This window comes from Motacilla alba, chromosome 1 (assembly GCF_015832195.1).
Source record: "Motacilla alba alba isolate MOTALB_02 chromosome 1, Motacilla_alba_V1.0_pri, whole genome shotgun sequence".
In the NCBI taxonomy this organism is placed as follows: domain Eukaryota; kingdom Metazoa; phylum Chordata; class Aves; order Passeriformes; family Motacillidae; genus Motacilla; species Motacilla alba.
Window position 1 is genome coordinate 31,224,166 of NC_052016.1, and position 22,629 is coordinate 31,246,794.

General features: G+C 44.4%; 2 protein-coding genes across 4 annotated transcripts in view; one reads left to right on the forward strand and one right to left on the reverse strand.

Moving 5' to 3' along the window:
- The window catches only part of CCDC191 (coiled-coil domain containing 191), a 22,179-nt gene extending 14,446 nt beyond the window's left edge, over positions 1 to 7,733 (reverse strand). Inside the window, exons 1-5 of one of the 3 annotated variants that reach the window (XM_038154206.1) lie at positions 7,601 to 7,733; positions 5,366 to 5,507; positions 2,279 to 2,407; positions 1,176 to 1,354; positions 443 to 666 (exon numbers count right to left, since the gene is read on the reverse strand). In XM_038154206.1, coding sequence (XP_038010134.1) covers positions 443 to 666; positions 1,176 to 1,354; positions 2,279 to 2,407; positions 5,366 to 5,507; positions 7,601 to 7,699 — 773 coding nt within the window. In that variant the 5' untranslated portion in view covers positions 7,700 to 7,733. Of the gene's footprint in view, positions 1 to 442; positions 667 to 1,175; positions 1,355 to 2,278; positions 2,408 to 5,365; positions 5,508 to 7,600 lie in introns of those variants that run through there. The other 2 variants (XM_038154293.1, XM_038154372.1) reach the window with 2 other exon arrangements.
- QTRT2 (queuine tRNA-ribosyltransferase accessory subunit 2) lies at positions 7,727 to 21,439 on the forward strand. The gene is made up of 8 exons (XM_038155172.1): positions 7,727 to 8,027; positions 9,442 to 9,497; positions 10,748 to 10,824; positions 13,504 to 13,713; positions 14,659 to 14,858; positions 17,365 to 17,516; positions 18,969 to 19,086; positions 20,130 to 21,439. Exons 1-8 carry the CDS (start codon positions 7,831 to 7,833, stop codon positions 20,389 to 20,391), a joined length of 1,272 nt encoding a protein of 423 aa, XP_038011100.1. The 5' UTR covers positions 7,727 to 7,830; the 3' UTR covers positions 20,392 to 21,439.
- The last annotated feature ends 1,190 nt before the right edge of the window (positions 21,440 to 22,629 follow it).

Genomic DNA, 22,629 nt, shown 5'->3' on the forward strand with positions numbered 1-22,629 from the left:
CAGAATTCTCAGCCAAGAATGCTCTTTATTCTCTCATAGTAGGGAAAGTACTGCAAGGGCTAGACTTTCAACACAGACTTTTTTCTTTTATTTTTTTCTGTGTACTGGCATTCATGAGGCATTAGATGCTAACAAGATTGGATTTAGCCACTGAGTTGATGGAGAGAATGCACAGTGGTGCAAACAAACTGCTATTTTGTGATACAGTGCACATACTGTAATAATGGCTGAAGGGAGGATACCACTATCCTTAGCACACCTTCCCACTCATGAAAAACTTTACCACAGATGTTGGTAACAGAGGACTCCCAAAACAAAAGGTTTTGGGAGAGTTCAAAGTCAGCAACAGCTGTTTTGTTAGGGATCACCACTGCTCTTATATTTAACAAAAGAACATTATAAGTCGTTTTCATATCTACACATCCCTCACACCCTTCCTTACATTCTCCAAACTTTTGCCACGGTGTACTTCTTCTCAGCCATTTCCTTTCTCAGCCTCACTATTTCCCTCTGGATCTCCTCTTCCTCCTTCTTAGCCTGCATGGCTTTCCTTCTGTCTTCCTCCTGTGCTTGGAGCCTGGCCTCAGACAGAATTGCTTTCTTCAGGGACTCTTCTTGTCTCTGAAGCTCTAAAGCCTTCTGATGCCTCATTCGGTTTTCTTTCACCTGGGCAGGAGAAAATTGGCAAAAGTCAAAGCAAACACCAAAGGTCGAAGAATTTGAAGTTCACTGTACACTGCTAGGGTGGGACACAATCCACCTTTCACATTAAGCAAGAAACCTTATCTGTAGCAAGTGCTGACTGGAGAGACTGTGCTCTTGACCAGCTAAACACGCCATGCTAGAGAGTGAAATTACATCAATATTCCTTAATGGGAGCAAACTCAGAACTGACGGCTGTGGCAGCTCTTCCTGTCAGTCTTCAGAAAAAGGGGGGAAACCTGAACAGTTTTAGTGAAAGCTGACTATGCAAGCTACTGCTGAATGGCTGATATGCACATGGAAATGCAGTGAAGTTTCAGCTGAACTGTGAAAGAGTATCTTTGAGTAGTTGCTTCCAAGTCAGAGATTATTGCAGACTCTGAGAGAATACTGAGGAGATATCACTGAGCATTTACTCTAATCCTATAATCCTCCACCTTATTCCTTTTAACTGGGCTGCCTTGCCTGCTCACCTGCTTGTGTCTGAGCTCCATGATTATTCGTGGATCTGCAAGTTTGTTTTTTTCCTTAATCTCCTCAAGTCTAAGATGTTTCGCTATCCCACACTTCACAGCTTCACTCTGCAAAAGATGCTGGAGGTATTTCTGGACAGAGGACCTTTCCATTTCATATTCCAGATAGCTGCACAAGTCTGAAATGAGAAATTCAGATTATCTCAGGCTAGTCTGAAATGAATAAACCCTTCTGTCTCAGATCACAAAGCCTAATGTAATTAAAGGGATCACTTCCCCAGACTGTGAATGCATTTTTGACGAATGCAGACACACTGACTGCAGTCCATTTATCCCCAGAGTCTTAATCAGTCTCCCACTGAACATGCTAGAGCAGTAACAACATTTCATCCACTTTTTACTGTCTTGCCTCTGAGCATCTCAAATGGCTGTATAAACTTGACAGGCCACAAAAATACCTATTCACAAAAGAAAAAAAAATCTCTTTTACTATGGTAGACATTGAATGTTTATGCAGCCATTTTATCCTATTTATGCAGCCCTACAGCAAGATGCTGTAAAGATCTGGGGGACAAAATCATCGCATTTAGTCTTGTTTCTACTGAGTCCGCTGTCCTGACCTCAAAACAACTGTTACCTTTCAATCTTTCAGACAAACCCTAAGGCCTGACTGTGGCAGCAGCTCTCTGGCCACAGAGAGCAACAGATGACTTCCCCAGGCATTTTCCTGGGGAAGGCTGTGAGAAGATGAGAGAAAAGAATGAGAAACAATTCTTATCTCCACTTGCTGCACCTGTTGTGCACATGTGGAATGTGTTATGGAGATTGTTTACCAAAGGGCGATTTCTTAATTGAACACTGGATGGTGTTTGGGGGGATTGACCAATAAGGTCAAAGCGGTATCGGACTGTCTGTAAGGGTTACGAGCTTCTCAATAAGTATAGTATAATATAGTATAGTAGAATAAAGTGACTGATCAGCCTTTCTGGAATCATGGAGTCAATATTAATTATTACCCAGCTGGGGGCCTGCAGCAACACCTGATCTCCTTCCCCAGCACAGCCTCAGAGAGGAAACCAGGACCTGCTTTGCAGTGCTCTCACCATCAAAGTGCTCATACTTTGGAGGGGCTGCAGAAGGCTCTTCTTGAAGGACAGAGTCAACTTCCTCTTCTCCACTGCTCAGCTCCAGTTGCAGTTGGGATTTCATCCAGTTATTGAGCAGCTCCTGGGCTACCATGAAGAAAGAGACTGATGACTTCACTTGCTTAAAAAAACCCATATGGCTAAGCGTAAACTAGCAATAGTTGGGATAGTTATATCACATGCTAGGAATGACTGAAACCTGATCTGCAACAGGAAATGGAATAAAGCTAATAGTTCTGCTCTCATCTTCTTGATCTGTAAAAGAACAGGAAGAGAAGGTGGCAAACGTTTTCCCTGTCATGTATATCAGAAATTAACTCTTCTCCATCTCATTTAACTATGATTCTGCAGGCATTTAGATCACTTGTGATTATTTTCTAGCATTTATCAAGGAGATGGAATTCACATGATGTAATACATAATTTAGATAGCTTTCATATGTTTTACCACTGCACTTGCAGACACCTAGATGGTTTCCACATATGCAGCTGTCCTGGGTTGACTATATGATGCTTTTATACCCAGTCATCTTGTTCTGTTTATGCTGAATAATAAGTTTTGCACCGTTAAGACTTGTTCCAGAGAGTGAAGTGGGGAGAGAGAAGAAGCGTGGAGTTTGTTTTCAGACACTGCACTGACTCCTCCACATTTCTTCTCCTGGACTGTGTTGTCTGCAGATGGACAGACAACAGGACAGAGCTCTTCTTTGTTTTACTTAGTTTTAGCTAGCTGAGGCAAAGAAGTTCCCTGGACTGTGTTTTTTTTCTCCTTTTCTTTGGACCTCTTTAAACCTGCTCTGGACCGAACACCCAGAAGAGCACCGGCAGCTCACACCTGTGGCCTGCTGGGCCTGGGCCGTGGCATTTCCAGCGCTGGAGGGACTGCTAAGAGACTGAGTGAGCTGAGCTGCAACCTGGGGAGGGGACTGTTCTGAGTTTGTCATCTCATTTGGAGCAGCAAGAGGTTTTATTGTTTAATATTTTTTAGGTCTTATTGTTTAATAAACAGGTTTTTTTTCACTTTTCTCCAAGGAGGTATTTTCTCCTGAACCGGTTGGGGAGAGGGCCCAATTGAATCTGCTTTTCTAGAGGAGCCCCTTTGGGGGTTCTCTCCCAAATTTGCCCTGAACCAGGACAGCAGCCAAGGCTGTCATATGCTAAATTCAAAAGAACCACTGTTTGGACAAACTTTTGCTTCATGTGTACAGGTTCACCCTTTGCAAGTACCACAGAAGCAACTGGTGAGTCTAATGACAAATCCGTCAGGTGGCAAACTTCACCTGGGACTCAGAGTTAAGACTGCAGCTACAGGAATGCACTCATGATGGATGTGGTACTCCTCAGCAAGCTCAAATGCCTAATGAACAACTGGGTATGAAGTCCTTCAATGGACTGTTTGCATCTCCATTCTTTTCCATGGAAAAATGAAAAAAATCCTTTTTCAGAATTTCTTCTCAAAAGCAAGGTCAGCTCATGTGTCTGCTGCCTCAACAAACCAGCTGGCCTTGCTGCATGGGTGGTCAAGCTGCTCCTGAAGCAGGACACAGGGCAAACTGCAAGGCATCAGGAGCAGCCCCATGAGAAGCAGAACCATCCTCAGCCATCCATGCGGTGAGGATGGACAAAGAGCCGGGATCCCAGCAGCCATTCACTCCAGCAGGAGTCATAACACAGGGTAAGACATACAGTCAATGGACAGGAGCAAGCAGCTGCTCCTCACATGCACTCGTAACACACAGTGAAGATACTCCCAGGTATTTCTAAGGCAATAAAGCCTTTTTCAGACTTTGTTTCAAACTTTGTTTGAAAATTGTGAGTTTTTTGAAGAAAACATAAATCTAATGTTTGTTGTCCTTCAAATCACTTTTATTCTCTTTCATAATCTCTCCAGCCAGATCAGGGACAGGGAAATATATCTGATAACAGAAAGAACAGCAGAAAACAACTTGCCACTTGGGGAAGGGTTATTTTTTCACTGGGATTTGTGATCTTCTTGTAACTAGAGTAAAAGTCTTTACAAAGTCAGCTTTGTGTAGTTACTACCACGAAGTATTGTAATAATGGATTCCAGGTAAAAGAATTTCAGTTGAGTTAGGAACAATTCTGAGGAACTGGTAGCTATAAAAAGGAAAATCCTAGCAGAAAATGGCAAACAAAAATAATAAAGAAACATGAGGAAAGCAAGCAACCTTTCCACCAAAGAAAAGACAAGGCTCTTCACCACAGCAAAGACAGCTCCTTTGGAGCCATTGGCTGTGTAATGCATTCAGACAGGGCACTGTAAGCAGGTAAGTGTATTCCATGCTGTTAGCTGAACCCTTGATGATTACAAGTGAAAAAGCTGACTTCCTGGATTGAAGTGGATGCTGTTAAGATGTGTCATCATCTTGTTCTGTGACGCTGGCTTTTGATTCTTAAAAGAATGGTTAACTCAGTTTTTGAAATACTCTCTTCCATCAGCTTTTTACACTGCAGACATATTTCTAGCACTGATGGGTGATAATCTCCCTCCTTTTTGTTTTTTAAACCTACCACAGCTTTACTTTTAAACTTCAGCAAGCACTTTTGGCTGCAGGCTTTACAAAATAAATATTTATTTAAGTAACTACAATGGAAAATTTTGCATGGGAATCAAAACAAAACCACACTGTTATTCACAGATGTGAAATTTACACAGAGCAACTCCATTTCCACAACTAATCTGCTATCATAAATATGTCAGGTGATTTCACCTGGTTTCCTCTAGCGCACTAACTTGGTTTTGACCATACAGTGTATCTTCAAGGGCAGTTCTTACCCTTGTCTTGACCTGGTATCTCCAGGACACAGAGAGTTTATCCTTCTCTCAGGTATGCCATTTAAGATCTGCCTTGAACTCCAGCAACTGATCCTTCTTATGCCTTTCTCCATTAGATGAAAGACATCTTACTATCAGCTGTTTGTTGTGAACTCAAGCTTTGCAAGAGCCTGTTCAGGTCAGAACCACAAAGCTGGATCAAGAACAATTCATTTTAGGCATCTTGTGGCAAGCAGAATTTTACCTCACCTTCCTCACAGGCCTCACGATGAACTTGCAGCCGTTCTGCAGTTTCCAAACTTGTCACAGGACCCCAAGGCCTCTGTGGACACCTTGACTTTTGAAGGGAAAAAGCTTCAGAGACAGCATACTCAGAGGCTCGGTCCACTCTCTTAAATTAAAGAAAACATTTCTAAGGATATTCATTTTTACACTTCCTGTATCCACATTTTTCCTCCAGAGAGCAAACATCCATGGGAATGTAACATAAAAACAAGGCTGTTATAAAGGAATAGATTGTTTTGGAAATGCATTTCTACAACTGCTTGATTGCATAAACTGGACTTAGAAGTCATTAGGCAATTAACACTCATTTGGCAATTAGTGCCAAACACAGAGACTGGAGAACAGAGAACACAGAGAGCATAGAAACACCCAGCCCCTGGGGGCTGGATGGAGACTTACTGAGCTAGTGCCCAGCAACCAGCAAATATGAAATTTGATATCAGCTTTTTGTCATAGCCAGGCTGAGAAAACACCTGTCCCATATTCATCTTTCTGAAATATTAATGGTCCTGACGTGTCACTGTCTTTTCACAAGTAACACTTGTGCCCCAGACAGTCCAGATTTCTGAACTCCTTCCCTCTATGCTGCTGCCAGAGACCCAGGATACTGCCTGAGGAAGCAGATACACACTCCTACCTGCCACAAGAAGCAGGCTGAATGTTGAGAGCCTGGGTGTGCCCAAGGAAGCAAAACAAATTCATTTTATTTCATTTATTTTATTAAAATTCATTTTATTTATAGAATTCATTTTGTTTGATGTCAGGTGGTTGCAGGTGCAGGACACAGTACTTTGGAGTAAATCTCTTGTATTAATTGACCAAAAAACCTGCAGCACTCCTCAACAGCAAGTTTTTGTGTTGAGTTTTATGCATAGCAACAAAACACCTTATCCAAACAGTTAAAGAGTCTGGCTTAGAAGGTACCTTTACAGGTCATATAGTCCAGCCTCCCTAGCATGAGCAGGGACATCTTTGATAACACCAAGTTGGATGGGAATGTTGCTCTACTTGAGGGCAGGAAGGCTCTGCAGAAGGTCTGGACAGGCTGGACTGATGGGCTGAGACCAATTGCATGAAGTTCAACAAGGTCAAGGGCCAGGTCCTGCACTGGGGTCACAACACCAAGCAGCACCACAGGGTGACGGAAGAGTGGCTGGAAAGCTGCCTGGCAGAAAAGGAGCTGGGGGGCTGGCTGACAGCAGCTAAACATGAGCCAGCAGTGTGCTCAGGTGGCCAGGAAGGCCAATGACATCCTGGCCAGTATCAGCAATATCGTGGCCAGTAGGACCAGGGCAGTGATTGTTCCCCTGTACTCAGCACTGGTCAGGCTGCCTTGAGTCGTATGTTCACTTTTGGATCCCTAAATGCAGGAAAGACACTGAGGTGTGTATTCAGAAGTCAAAGCTTCCAAAAGGTCTAGAGGAGCAGCTGAGGGAACTGGGATTGTTTAGTGTGGAGAAATGGAGGCTCAGGGGTGAACTTGTCACTCTCTACAACCACCTGAAAGGAGGATGTAGCCAGGTGGGGGTTGGTCTCTCCTCCCAGGTAACAAGTGACAGGATAAGGGGGAATAGCCTCAAGTTTTGTTAGGGATATTTAGATTGGATATTAGGAAAAATCTCCTCACTGAAAGGGAGACCAGGCATTGGAACAGGCTGCCCAGGAAAGAGGTTGAGTCACCATCTCTGGAAGTGTTCGAACCACCTGTGGATGTGGCACTTCGGGTCATAGTTTGGTGGTAAACACGGTGGGGCTGAATTAATGGCTGGACTCAATGGTCTTAGAGCTCTTTTCCAACCTTAATGATTCTGTGATCTTCAACCACCTCAGGTTACTCAGAGCCCCGTCTAACCTGATCCTGAATGCCACTGCGCAAGTTATTCAGCCTTGGCCCATTGTTCCAAGCTACCCAAACCTCGGCAGGGACTAAGGGAAACAACAGCGTTCCAACCTCCCGTGCCTCTTTCTGAACCCAAGGTGCACAATGCCAGCTTCAGCGCCTTTCGCTCGAGTTCAGCGCAGATTTCCCACCCGCCGGCAGGCCGCACGGCCCTGGGCAGCCTCATCCGTGATCCTGACCCTGCCGTGCCAACTGCCCGCGACCCCAAGGAAGCGGGATCGCAGGGAAGCGTCCCGCCCCCGGCGGCCCCCGCGCCGCTGAGGCGAGCGGACCGCGCTCCCCCCGCCGTGCCCCATTACCTGCGGGAGGCGCTGGCCGCGGGGAGGCCCCAGCCGCTGCCCCGACAGGGCCATGGCCGAGCCGGGAACCGCCGTCCGCCGCCCGCCCCTCTCGGCCATGGCAACGGAAGGGCGGAGCCCGCCCGCCGGCGCCCGCTGATGACGCCCGGCGGGGGTCGGAGCGGGAAGGGGCGGCCCGCGTTCTCCGCTTCCCCATTCCCCGCGTCCCTCGCCGGCGCCGCGGGGCGAGGATGAGGCTGAAGCTGCTCGGTGCGGGCGGCGGGCGGCTGGGCTCGCTGGCGGGGCTGGGCCGCGGCGGGGCCGGCACGCTGGCGCTGCCCGGCTGCCTGCTGTACACGCGGACTGGCGCGGCGCCGCACCTCACCCACGACACGCTGCGGGAGGTGCGCGGCGTGCCCGGCGTGGCGCACATCGCCCTGCCCGCCCTGTGAGTACCGCGCCCGGGCCGGGGGCCCCTGCTTGCCCATCCGAGGGAGGTGCAGGGCGGGGTAGGAAGGGTGAGGGGAAGGGAGCTGGAGGGCTGAGTGATTTTTAGCGTGTTTAGGCCAAACGCATAGTGGTGACTTCACAGTCATCTTCCTGAGGTGGGTAGCAGGGCTAGGGAGGTGATTCTGCCCCTCTGCTTTACTAACACCCCACCGGGAGTGCTGCATCCAGCACTGGAGCCAGCACCGTGAGAAGGATGGGGGCCTGTTAGACCAGGTCCTTTGGAGCACCACAAAGATGCTCAGAGGGCTGGAGCATCGTTCCTGTAACAATGGCAGAGAGATTCGAGGGTGTTCAGCCTGGAGAAGAGAAGGGTCCAGGGAGACCTTTTACCAGGCTTCTGGTACCTAAAGGGGGATTATAGGACAGATGGGGACAGATTTTTAACAGAGCCTGTTGTGGTAGGATTAGTAGTAATGGGTTTAAACTGTAAGAGGGTATCTCTTGTAATGAGGGTGGTGAAACACTGGACCAGGTTGCCCAGAGAGGTGGTAGGTACTCTGAAGGAACCCGTGGGTTTCGGGCTGTAAATCCCCCGGCTAGCTTGGGATTTACGCCCGCACGGATCCTACATGGACGAAGTAAAGGACGAGAAGCGCTCTTTCTCCACGTGGTTCTGATGTCCTGTTTATTAGCTGGAAGGGGACATCTGCATCGTAGGGTTTCCAGGTGAAGAAGAGAGAGCGAACGCCCAACTCAAGGGACATTTATACCCGCGGAATGGGAGGCGGGGACAGAAGGCCACACCAGTGGGGAGGGGCGAAGGGAGGGGCTTCAAGGGACAAGACCACAGGTACAAGACCTCAGGTGAATCTGAGGGATACGCCATCTGAGAAAAGGGGGGAAACATTTGTATAACACAACACCCAGTGCAGCATCCAAATAACAATCTAGTGCATCACAACAGTACTCCATACCTGAAGATATTTAATGTAAAACTGGAGCAGCAAGTAACTCTCAAAACTAGTTAAGTTGCAACTGAAAGGAAAGATTAACATGGTAAAGCTTGTGCAGTTGTTGAGTGATGTGTACACATTAGCGATGCTCCCCAAAAAGTCACAGTATAGCTTCATGCTCTCCATCAAGTCAGTGGTCCCTGGTCGGTGCACGTGAAAGCTTTACATTTTTGCCACAGAATTATAAGCGCCCCAGGTTGTGAGCTGTGATTCTAGAGCTCTGTGACTCTGGCATTTCATTCCATCTGTCCCTGCTTCACTGCCTGACAGCTGGATGGCAAATACCAGCTCAGTGTCAGACAAAGCATAAGTATGGGGAAAAAAGCCTTAGTTATGAAACCACCAATCTCTCTAGACAGTTGTCTGCTTAGTTAATGTGTTCCTATATCTGGATTGCAGGGCAGAAATTCATGATGTCCTGGAAGAGTTTAAAGAAGGAGCTGCAAAATTTATGGGTAAAGTACAAGTATTTGCTTGTATATCTGAGACATGATGCAGGTGGATCCCACTAGAGCATGTTCAGGTAGTATAGTAGGCAGAAATATGTAGGCTTTGCACATTTAGGGATTTTCTCACTCAAAGTGGCACTAAGGAAGACTTAAAATTGTATGTTGTCACTAGTATGGCCAAAAATCCTTCGATCAGGCTACAGAGTGATAATGTGTCTGTAATTTCTATAAATTGCAGACAGTTGTTTGTGTATGGAATCTAGCATATTTTGCAAGGAAAAAAAAGAGTTGCCTGCTATTGCCTACTATGCTTGTTTTGTTTGTTTTAGTTTTTTAAAAAGCACATGAAAATTTGGGACTTGCATTTCATGATGTATAAAAAAAATTATGGTTTGTCTTTTCAAAGGAAGTTTGCACCCGAATTTCAATAAATCACACCTGTTTGGAGCAATTTACTCCTTCAAGAAAAATTTAAAAATGTCTTTGTCTGGAACTTTCTGGAGGCTTTACCAGTTTCAGTGACTATCTCTGAAGAGAGCATGGAGACACACTGTCCAGCTCTCTGACATTTGAAACCTCCAGCAGGGATGATAAATTTCTCATTTGTGTAGTTGATATGTTCTCTAACTCTTCTATTCTCACTCTTGTGAGGGTGGTGAGCCACTCAAGTTGCTCAAAGAAGTTGTGACTATCCCATCCCTGGAAATGTTCAAGGCCAGGTTGGATAGGGCTTTGAGCAACATGGTCTAGTAGAAGGTGTCCCTGCCCATGAGGCATGATCTCTAAGGTCCCTTCCAAGGCAAACCATTCTATGATTCTACCTTGTCCTTCCTTAAAAGTTCTAGGTTTGGGATTGTTGCTAGTTTGGATTGTGTCAGGTGTCTCCAACGTATCAGTTTTCAGTTGAGTGGCCAAGCGAGTCGGCTGTTGGGTCTGGAAAATTTTAATAGGTGGAGTATTAATCAAGAAGTAACAAATAAATCCCAAAGCAGCTATGTAGGCTGCAGAACCAAAGAGGGTTGTTTCATGCTTTGTCCTGCTGCTGCACTCTTCTCCAGGCAGTTAGTAAAGCTGAGGAAGAAGTCTGTCTTCTTTGGTGCTGACAGATAGATGAACAGTATCTTCTTTGTCAGAATGGATGTATTTGTGTGGGGGACAATACCCCGTTCCTTTTCGCAGATCTGCAAGCCACATCTTTGCCTTAGCTTTGCTTTGGTTCATGAAACTCTGCTCTGGATCTGTCTCTCTCTTTTCAGGTATGCCAGATGCTGTGCTCTACTGCTCCCTTCATGACCCAGTCACTTCCTGCCCCTCTGGCTACAACACTAACAAGGTACAGTAGCTATGAAGACTTGAAAGGCTTCACCTAAAGTTCCCAAAAGAAATCTGCCAATCCTCTCTTCATCTTTGTTGGTGTGCTCAGATAGCCATAAGATTAGCAAAATAAATCTTTGCACAAAGAGGATTGTCTTTTACATGCTCATACCTCCAACTAAATGAAGCTGTACATGTTCTTACTTGGCAGCATGTTTCCTGAATGGTTCCTGAGCAGTTAAGTGGCAATTCAGGTAGAAAGGAGAGCTCTGGACTACCATGCTGTTGTGGTTTAAATGGCAGTAAAAGAAAATACCTGTGTTTTGGCATATTTGCTGTACAGGCTTGTGCTTATGCCACTGATAAGCAGTAAATCTGAACCCCTGTATGTGTATTTACATACAGCCTGCTACAGGCCCACAAAGGGGAAGGACATCAGCATTTTTGCAGGATGGTGGCTCAGCAATCCAGGGGTGCATAGTTGCAGACATTTGCATATTCCACCCCACAGGCACACACGCTGCTGTGAAATCCACACACTGCCTGCTGCCTGACACAGCTTCATGCTGAAGCTCCTGGCACCTGCTCAGATACATCAGTCCCAAGGGCTGTTTGGGTATGGCCACTTTTGGTGAAAGGTCACTGAGTGATGGAGGATAACTCCTGCCAGACAGCTATCAATGTATATTCCTTGCTGCTGGGATCCAGGCTGAGTCCTGTCTCTCTGCAGGGCAGGAATTACCTGAAGCTTGTCTCACTGTTGTGCAGCTTTGAGGTGAGAGCAGCAGTCTAAACCTGGGTGTTGGGAGTGTGATTCAGAAGTTTTTTTGTTTTTTTAAATACGCTGGTCAAGATATCTGTCACCTTGTTGTAAGGCCTTCCACAGCTGGATCTATGCTGACAAATATTTATAAAAGCTTTTTGAAAGCAAAGGGACAGAAAGCTCTGTGCCAGAAAGCCTGGCACTGGCTGGATTTAAATAATCACAGGATAATGCTCAGCTCTCTAAGCTGCATGGCTATTTTATTTATTAAAGCAGCTTTTTTCCTCTCTTTTCCTCTCGAGAACAGAATGAAGGTAACTAGATGTGATTACACTCTGCCCTTTGGCTCAGACAGCTCTGAGTTTCCTCTGCATGCCTTCACCAGCTGTTCCTTGATGCTCTCATAGTAAGAGGCAGTGGGTACTGTCTGAACAACATGCTGCTGCAGAAAAACACACAGCTGCTGTGTTTCAGTTACTCTGTAGACGCAAATTTTGGAACTCCATTTGGAGTTGCTCTTTTTTTAAATTGGAAATATGGAAATAATTTTATTGCTTTGGAGACTTCTGGTTTTATTCAAATTTGGTGAAATTGACTGATAAGGCCAGCAGTAATCAGGATGGATGGATGGACAACAGGCACGTGGTATACTTGTGCAGTCCTTTTGGGTCTTTGTGGGGACCAGACCAAAGGAAAAAAAAAAAAAGCTTCTGCTCATATTTTTTGCATCTGCTGATGAAATTCAATTTGCAAATTAGTATACATGTATACATGAGAGCTGCTCTGCTTAATCTGTCTGTCTGGCACAGGCTAGGAGAATGCGTTTATACCCTCAGGCCCCAAAAAGTGCCCATAACACTCCAAGCTATATGCTGTTTCTGACAGCTGAAAACCCTTTCTCATTTAAAAAGGCATGAACAGAATTGCAGATGAAAAGAGCTGACTTCCAAAGGGCTCAAGCCCTTTACTTAACCTACTTGAATACTCCTTTAAAGTTTTGGAGCAGCAGTTTCACAAGCCTAACAATAATACAACCAAAGCAATGGTCAAGCTGCACTCACAGGTTAATTACAGATTCTGCAAAATAGGCTAAAATATGAACATTTTATGAGTCTGAATGTTTAGTGAATTGAATGGTGACATCTGCTAGGTGTTCAGGTAAGAAAACCTCCCTGTCCACGTGCTTTTGTCTTGCTATAAATTCTTTTGAAGGTACCACAGAGTAGTGATGTAAGATGGGGTCCTAGGTGTGCTGGCATGATTGGAAGCATGTGAAGAGACAGGGAAGATTGTGTATGAAATCCTAATGAACCATTCCTTACATCGACTTGGTTTGGGTATTTCAGTGCCTTCTAGAGTTGCTGGATTTGGGACCTAAAATAACATGGGGTTCTAAGATTGAATGCTTAACAAGCTTTTGTATTCTTCCCAGACTGCATGGTTTATATAAATGCATACATTCACGTGCGTTGTGTGATTTAAGTGCTCAGAAGAGAAAGTTTCTTGGGTTTGCATTTTGTACAGAAAACTAGCAAGTTGTATTTGCCACTGCAGCCTTTGCTGCTTTTTATACGCTTTTGCTTACTTGAAAACAAGTTTGGTGGTAATTCAAGCTTTTTTTTTTTCCCAATTCTGCCACTAATTTGTGTAATGAGAGGCTAGCTGCTCTATCTTTGATTCTTAAATATGAAGAAGTCAGTGTTGAGTGGGATGGTTTCATCAAAGAGTATCATAGAAATTCCAGTTCAGTCATTTATCTCCTTTCATTCATTGTGCCAAGTGCAGCTGATTATCTGAGACGTGCTCCAGGGGAATTTATCTAATGAGCTATCATTTCAGTAGTTGGTGTTTCACTAGACCAATTCCTTCTCTCCTTTCACCCTGAAGATCTGTTGTCCTTTGCAACTGCTATTCATCCCTGTTCTTCCTGTACAGACGGTCTCCCTGTGGGGAAGCTCAGGACGCGTGGAGATGACGGCTTCCAAGTTCATGGACATCCAGCGGGCCATCCAGCCAGACTGGTTCCAGTGCATCTCTGATGGAGACACCATTTCTGGGGAAGCTGGCAGAAAAAGAGCCAAGAAGTCTGTGGATAGGTCACTTTCCTTCTTGGATATATGCCTTCAGCTGCAAGAAAAATCACCGGTAAGGTCCCCAAGATACTGAGGCAATATCACTGCAAGTGCTTCTTGGTCTCTGCTGCATCCTGGACCAGCCCCAGGAAATTGTAGTAGGAAGTTGTGTCACATGAATATCAGAGAATGCCCAGCTTACAGTCCAGAGTGGGTATAACCAGTAGCACAGTGAGTTTTCCTTCTTTCCTTCCTTTAGTAAATTATCTTCTGCACCAGGATCACCCCTCATCTCTACTCATTGAGGAGAACTGAATTTTAGGATTTTTCTTTCTGCATTTGGGTTGTGATGCATTTCTTTCACTTACCTTATTATTAGATGCATTGGCAAAGTGGTATCTTCTTATTCAGCTCAAGAAAACCCATCTTTTTGCTCTGAAGTCCCCTTGGTTCCAGGTGAGAGAGGATTTGATAGAATTACTAAGTGCTATTCTTTATTTCTTCCAGCAGCTTTGAAACTTCCCTCCCTTTTAGTGAAAGGAGACATACTATCTGAGTCTGCACTACAAAGGAAAACAGGTGACAGGAGTTAGTGTTTGGATCTCCTGAAAGGGATTTCCCTGTGACATCAGGTGTCTGAGAGCCAGGATAATGGCACCTGCTTTTTATTTTGCACTAACACATCCATTGCTGAGATCCCCATTCATAAAAAGCCATGTACAAAGATGGTGTGTGGTTATTGCCTTGTATAGGGAGGTGGGAAGAATGGCATCAAAATTCTCAGTGAGTTAGTGTCAATGCAAGGAGCAGAATCTTGTCTCTACTAGTCCCATTTCTGACACATGGACTTCACAGTGTTGTGTGGGGAATAGTCTTGCGTGAGATGAAACCCCATGGCTCTGGCAAGTTCCTGGGAATGTGGGGCTTAAGTAGCAGGCATCTGAAGTCTGGGCTGTGAGATGTCTTTCATGTCTTTGGCAGAGCATGCTCTAACACTTGCAGCTTTCTCCTGGGACAGGAACTACAAGGAAGTGTAATGTTTGGGGCAGTTGAAGGTGGAGATATCTTGGAAGAGAGGCTCAGATCAGCCAGGGAGACTGCCAAGCGGCCCGTGGGTGGCTTTCTGCTAGATGGCTTCCAGGGAAGTGTCATGGCCAAGGAGACCAAGTTGAAACTGATAGCTTCTGTCACAGCAGAGCTGCCAGAGGATAAACCAAGGTAAGTTGTGTGGGCAACATCCCAAGAAATCCATCTGTCCTATTATGAGGAGCATCTACAGGCTGCTGTGCAGTTTCTCTGTAGGAAATAATCATTGTATTGCATAGCTCTCTGTGTGTCTGACTGCATAAATTTTACCATTGTCAGGCTGCAGTCTTCAACACTTGTTTCAGTTTTTAGCTGCAACTGACACCAGGCTTTGCTCATACTGTGGGTTTGAGGAAAAGTTTTTAGGAAGAGTTACAGGTAGGATATATCAGGGTTACTTGCATTTGGAGATCATGGTTTACTTGAAGTTCATCTTGAACAAAAATGTTATTATCAAGGTATTTTACAGAGACTTCTTCTCAGTAAAAGTGTCATGTTTCCAGTTCTCTCTGTCCTGAACTGGCAGATGGCAGAGAGGGGTGCTGGCAGAACCAGCCAGTGCTTGCTACACAATCTTGGTAGCCAGCTCTGTCCTAGTACCCGAGGCACTGAGCCTGTGCACTACCCAGGGTGGTACAGGCTGGCCCAGAACAGTAGTATTCTCTTCTTGGACGGTGTGGGGCTTATTGCATATCTGAGTTGTTAGCTGTGCCTGTCAGACTCATGCCAAGGACTGGACAGGAGTGGCAGCTTTCTTAATCCTTATAACTGACTTACAGTAACTAAAGACTTCTTGAAAATGTGTGCTAATATTTGCTAGTGGTTCGGAAATGTAGGGGTTTCTTTATTGGTTTGAGCTCACTGGATTGTTCTTACCAGAGCAACTGCTACAGAAATAATATGGTTGCTTTTTTCATCATTTCCTGAAGAGAATGACTGAGGCCCCATTGTGTTCCTGCTTCCCTCCTCTGACCTAATGGTGTTTAAAAGGAAATTAAATGCAAGAGCACTGTGTCTGGTATTGTAGCTTGTTCTTGCTTAGGGGTGCCTGGGGTTGGAATTTTCCTGACAATTAGGAGGCTTGCTGTGTTGTTGCTATCCTGTGTGGTTGAGCTACTTAAAAGATCCCCTGGGAGCATTAGAGTCCAATCTGCTCCGCTAACCTCAGTGTCTACCTGTGCATCTGCCTCATCCATCAAATAGGTTGCTTGTCTTGTTAAGACAAGTGTTTCTGACCTCTTGATAGGAAGAGAGCTGGTTAGCCCCAGCAGGTCTTGGAAGTACCTCTCATGAATTTCAGGCAGTCCTTGCTCCTGAATCACCCTTGCCATTCTGGTTGGAGAAGTTGTTCTCCATCTCTGTTATACCCCAGCATGAAATTCTCTCGAAAACAAACGCTTTTTGTGCTTCACTGAAGAAGTGGCTGCTTTTTGTGTGATTGTAAAATGATCTTATGAGTGTACTCTTTATAAAGAATCCTTTCATGTTCCTAAAGGGGCTGAAGTCACTTGATAAAATTTGTTTTCCTTTCCAATAGCATAGGAACCCTTGCAAGAACAAATATTTGTCCTTACCTGTGCAGAGATGAGTTTCAGCAAGGCTTTGATCATATATGCAGAGCTACTGTTTTGACTTTTGCATTTCATTTTCTCCCTGTCATGGGAACCTGAAACATAAAACACTCATGCTGTAAACTTTTCTCCTCATTCTGTGCTCATCAATTTAATTGGAGTACTTAGAAAAGTGACTAAAAATGGCACCTTGTTACTTCATTTATCAGCCCCTGTGTATTTTCCTAATTATCTGTTTAGCTCATTGCCCTACATTAACTTTTACTGCTTTCAGCCTGTGCACCTGCAGGAGAGCAGACACTGCTCTACTCTCTTACACTTCACCCACCCTCGGTGAAGCTGCCAACTAAATTTGGCTGTCAGCAGGATCTCTATTACCACTGATGGCAATCCAGCCAGGCTCTTCCTGGCTCTTAATGCCATGTCTCAGGAGATGTTACAGCCCACGTTCTTGGGTAAAATAATTTGAGAAGATAGGGTGTAAGGAGAAGGGAAGATTAAAGCAAGGAGGTTTCCTCTTTCTAACAATGTTTTTTATTAGTGTGTTCTCCCCCAGGCAGTTTTCCAAGTGCTATAGGATGTGTCTGTCACCTGAAGGACTTGTATCTTTGACCAGCCATCTACTGCTGTCTCTATTAAGACTCTTTTTAAACAGCTAACAAGCAAAAGGGTCCATGTGTCTGGGAATTGGTAGTTCATTGGGTCACAAACATGGTTAAGGAAGATATCTGTTCTATGGCACAGATGTTATGAATCTAATGGTATTTATGTGTATGGGAAAGAAATCACATACAAATCGCTTCAAACACAATGAACAGAATGGGGTTTTTCCACAGTAAATGAGGAATTTTTGCTGTCTTCCAAAGGGAAAATAATCAAAAGCCTGTTATGTAGTGGATATGTGGGAGGTGGGAAAGCGGAAGCACACGGAATTCTGAGTGATGACTGTTACCAGTTGCAGAGATAAGCTACATGTGCTGCACATGACCTGGAGGTCTTTTCCTTGAGGTACCTGTTTGCTTCTACTCAGAATATTGTCTGTTTTTCTTCCTGTGTGTCTTCTACAGAATCATTCATGGTGTAGGCAAACCAGATGAGGTGCTTGAGTGCATTGAAAGGGGAGTGGACATTTTTGAGAGCTTCTTCCCCTTCCAAGTGACGGAGAGAGGCTGTGCCTTGGTTTTCAGTTACGACTGCCATCCAGATCCTGAAGCAACAGGTAGGCTTCTTGATGGTTGTTATAGATTTTGCATTTAATATTGTGGTAAGCATAATTAATACTTGGGAGCAATCTGTATTTGAGGGCTTCATTCCTGAAGTAAGTGCAGTGACCACTGGAAAACCTGGGATTCCACTACCACATGTTGCTTTTGAAGGCAGGGTGCTTTGGTGTGATATCTGTTGAGTACAGCTGGAGGACTCTGAATGTCTCATTAGCCAAAATATGATGATTAAATATTTCTTAAACACCTCCTGAATAGAGGGGTTTTAGTTTGACACTGTTGGCAAATTTTCTGTTACCATTAGCAGTGAAGGCTGGACCTATTAAGCGATCTCCAGGATTTAATCATTATGTGTCTGTTGTAATTTTTTTTAAGTTCTTTTTTCTAGCTGTCAGAAGTCTCCCATTTATTTGGGCAGTTTTCCTTTCTGTCCTTGCATTCATAGGTTTATATCAAAACCAAAATGCTCTGTTCATTATACTGTGAGACGGGAATGTGTATCACCTATTAAAGCACTTATCAAATGTGTTTCAAACAGCTGTTTTGCTTTGGCCTATTAAATGTTTTTAATATAGGGAAATGTTTCACATTTTTTCTCTTGGGTAGAACCGAGTGACTTTTCATGACTGGATAATTCAGAGCCAGTTAAATAGAGCAGAACATCTTGTTTCTTCATGCTGGCTGCTATTTTTTAACCCATTTCTTTGTTTGTTGTTCTTTCTCTTGTCTTACTTTATTCTTAAATTTTAAGGCTCTGGGTAATGGTAGTGGTTTTGTCCCGTGTCTGTTTTAAACACAGTAAGCATGGATTATGCAAACAGTAATATTGTTATTTCAAGATACGTCTCCTTCTCCTTAAGAACAAACTCAAAAATGCAAACCTATAAAAACATGGGATGATTCTTTATTTTTCAGATAGATGCTGAGAAGGCAGATGTTGACCCACCTCTTCTGAATTAGTACTACTGGCCTCTTTTGATTCCAGGGTTTTTTTTTAAAAAAAAAAGCAAGAGGCGTCTAAATCCCTGAATGATCACAGCATGGAAAGTAGAATGACTGAATCCAGATGAGTTGCCTGTCTACTCTAACAAAATCTCAATAAAATCCATTTGTTCAGGTGATTGCATTCTATTCAGCATGCAGTTCAGTCAAAATACTTTTGACATTTTATAAAGAATTCAGCTCAGTAGAGCAGCAAAAAGTTATACTGTTGTTTCAGCTCTAACTTTTGATTAGTTCTAGTTGATAAGTTTTCACTTGTCTCTTGCTGTTTTGATCATCTAAAACTAACCTAGAGCAATTAAAGTAAAATATCTGCTTTCTAGAAAAAAGAGGTGGAAACTTGTGGCAGGAGTTTTCAGCTGGCAAGAAAGTGGAAGTATCTTCTGTAAGGTCACTACCCTTGCTCTTCTCTTGCTCTAAGGCTGTTGTCTTTTTAATTTAATCAGTTTTAACACAAAATGGGATCCAGGACCTGGAGAAGAATGGTGCTCAAGAAGACCAGGAGGAAGTCTTCAAAGCTGACCCAGAAATGACACCATTTGAGATATCGCTGAAGGATAAAAAGTACGTGAGTTTGTGAGAAGGGTACCTGCAGCTGTATGACTAAATGTGATGCTTTAGTCCTCTGTATTTATTTGCAACTGGTCAGCAGCTGGACGAGAGACTTCATAAAACATGAAGTTGAAGAGAGTACTTCTGGACAATGAGCAGATAGTGTTGGACAAGCATTCTGGCTTTTTATCAGGCAATAGCCTAGCTCTGAAAGTGCTGTCTTTTGCCTGACCTAGAGCCGGGGGTTTTCTGATCATTTATTCAGCAAACATTCTGTAGTTATAATTATGTCTCAGCTCAAAGACCATAGATTCACAAAGGTGGTCTGGGAATCACTTTGTTCTTCCACATCTAACTTGGGTTGTCTTGAGATACTAGATTTTATTTAAACTATGGAGACCCTCTACTCTCTGACTCAGTTTGGGCAGCTGCAGAGCAGTTCTGCCATTTCTGGAGACTTCACAAAAACTTTGGCCATTGTTACCACTTGTCTTTCCTTCTCTTTGTCACAGCTACTCCCAGTCTGTCTGAGTGGACAATTGTGTTGCTTTGCTCTCTGTCTGAAATGGTGCATCTCGAATACTGTTCTGTGAATAGTGGGATTAGTAAATCTGTGGTTTTGGTGGCTTTCTCCTTCATAAATTGTGTGATAGCTGTCTTGCACTGCAGCTTTTGTGGCAGGGAAGGCACAGATGGGGCCTCTGCTGTTAGCTGTGATGTAGTTGGAGTTATTCTGACTTAAATGTATGGCCTTTGGGCTCCGAAGTGAGTTCTGGCATGAGGAGGCCTGGGGTTTTCAGCAGCTATGGTCCCACACCATGGCAGGGTGTGGGAGTTACCTGATCTTTAAGGTCCCTTCCAACCCAAACCACCTCTGATATCTGATGTCCTTTGTGCCAGTGGTGCTGGTATGAGTTGTCAGCAAATCTGGATTAAGGACCTCAGGACTTTAAGGCTTAGGTCCCTGCAAAGGGCCAGGTGGTTACAGGGGAACTCTTTATTGCTTGGATGGGTCTCTTTAGCTCTGATGTTACCCAACATTGCTTCTTCCTTAGGTACCACGATGATTTTGGTCCTTTGCTGGAAGGATGCAGCTGTTACTGCTGTCAGAGGCACACTCGTGCCTACGTCCATCACCTCCTGGTGACCAATGAGCTGCTGGCTGGTGTCCTGCTCATGATGCACAACTTCCAGCACTACTTTGGTTTCTTCAGTGCCATTCGGGATGCCTTGAGGGACAGTAAACTGGACCAACTCAAGGAGCTTGTCTTCAGGCAGGCACTGCAAGGCCCGGCAAGTGCCACACTGAGACAGTGAGCTCAGAGAGGACAAAGGAGGCTGCAGGCTGCATCCTCATCCAGTGGGACTGTATCACCTGGGGCTGTCAATAGTAAAATGCCTTTAAAATGCCTTTTTTTCCTCCCTGGAGGGACCTGAAGGAGACGTTTGAAGGAGATCTCACTTCCTGGTGGGGAAGGATGATCTCGTTCAAACGCCTCTTTTGTTTAATTGGCTTGGTGCATTCTTGGTGGCTGGAAGAGCCTGGATAGTTCACCAGTAAGAGCAGTATGGATGGGTTTGTTTTCAGATACTCACTGTTGATTTCTCATGTGCAAGGACAGAGTAATTGAACTTGTGATTGAGGATAAAGCAGGGCATATACTTAATCCAGCTGCCTGGAGACTCAGCAGCTGCTTGGGACTCTTGTTCCATACCCAAGAGTAATTATTTTTCTAGAAAAACCTAGTGGTGTCTTAGTCTCTCATCACGTATCCCCTTAGTAAGAAATCCCACCTCAGTCTTAACTTACTGTCCTTGTAGCCATTGCCAGTATCTGTGTCCCTGGAAAGAACTGACTGGAAGTGCTGCTGTGTCCAGTGGCACAAGGGACTATGTGTGTACTTCTCTCTCAGGCCACCTGCAGTGAAGAATGTTCTCTGGGCCTGGAAGAAGTCTGCCACCTCAGCCTGGCCTTGAACATCCCTGCCTCAGGGGTCCCATTCAGTAACATTAGAGCCAGACAGAAAAGAAAGTGTTTAATCCATGTCCTGCTGTAGGGCTTTTTTTCTTAACTTCTCGTGTTAGCGCGTGGGTGACAATGTCTATACCATTCTTTCCAGCCACCCTAGCACTGGTCACAGAGCAGGCTACACAAATGTCGCTGTGAGATGGAGCTATGGAGGGGAAGTGTCATAGGAAAGGACTTGGAGAAAACATTCTGGTGGGTCCTTGTTTTAGAATATGACTTAATTGTGTTACATTCCTCTTATCCAGTTGGGTTTTTTTTTACTGCCCTGTACTGTGGAATCATGGATTTAATTGTTTTATATTTCAAAGCAACAATAAAATACATGTATTATTTGTTTCACTGGCTCCTCAATGTGTGACAGAGGTGGTGTACCAAAGAGTTTGAACTCAAGAAGATACCTCCTGAAACTTGACCTAGCAGCCTGATGGAGGACATTATCTAGGAGTATCCTGTCATGAAGCAGGTTTCCAAGTAATTTGCTTCAAAAGAATGTCATAATAGACTTGAGAGCGTTGAATACAGCTGCCTGTCCTTCACCCCATAAGAGGTAACTTCTCCCCATAAGAAGAGGTAAGGTAACTACTACCTTAATTAGGCTTGAAAAAATACTACACTTCATGGCCTTAAAGCCATTAAGGATTAATCTGTAGTTTGCTCTTCACAATTTCTGCAATATTTTAAGATTTTAATACCTCCCATCAGAATGACTTTACCAAAGAGTATAAGGGGTTTTTAGTTTCCCTGTCTCTTTGGGCAGCTACACAACGTTGTCATAGTCCTTTTTACCGTTCCAGCCTTACTCACTCTGTTGCACTAACGACACTTCTGTTCCACAGAATCCTAAAGAAATGGTGCAAATACTGTTCTTCTGTTGTCTTCAGACAGATTACAGAGAATGATTCAGTCACAGAAACGACATAAAATACAGAATTAGTGTCCTCACTCCAGGTAGTATTTTGTGGTTAAAATTGATGCAGCACTGGGAAACTTGGATATGGTGTCCTGGGTATACAGTGTGAGGTAGAAGGTCTGCCTAACTTAAAGGGCAGGAATTCTAATGGAACAAAAATGGTTTATGTTTCTTTCAAGAGGAATGCAGTGGTAGTGCATGGGACCTTGCAATGCTTGTTTCTGCAGTGCCTGTTTTCTACAATGTTTCAAGTGCCTGTGCAGAATCTTTTGGCGGGGGACAGGTTTTGAAACCTCTCATTCACCGACACTCCTGTATCAACATACTGAATCACGGAAATGCCTGAGTCAGCCCAGCACTTGGGCACCAGGATGGTTGTGTCTAACAGATCAGTCATGGATGCTCTGTGATGACACACGGGACGAGGGGTGCAGGTGGTTGTGTCCTCCTCACATTTCCTGCATACTTCTTAGGTTGGTAACCTTACTGCTAGTTTTGGAATTGCTGTTCTATACCTTTTGGGAGCTACTTGTGATCACTCAGTTTCCCCATCCTGCCCCACTTCTGTGAATCATTTGGATTTGTTAATTTTTCTTTATCTCCCAGCCTGGATGTC

Bases quoted from the DNA above. Each gene is read 5' to 3' on its own strand.
- QTRT2 (XM_038155172.1), top strand. From the start codon at position 7,831: ATGAGGCTGAAGCTGCTCGGTGCGGGCGGCGGGCGGCTGGGCTCGCTG. The intron at 13,714-14,658 runs GTAAGGTCCCCA...CTCCTGGGACAG, and splicing joins AGCTGCAAGAAAAATCACCG to GAACTACAAGGAAGTGTAAT. The intron at 17,517-18,968 runs GTAGGCTTCTTG...TAATTTAATCAG, and splicing joins TCCAGATCCTGAAGCAACAG to TTTTAACACAAAATGGGATC.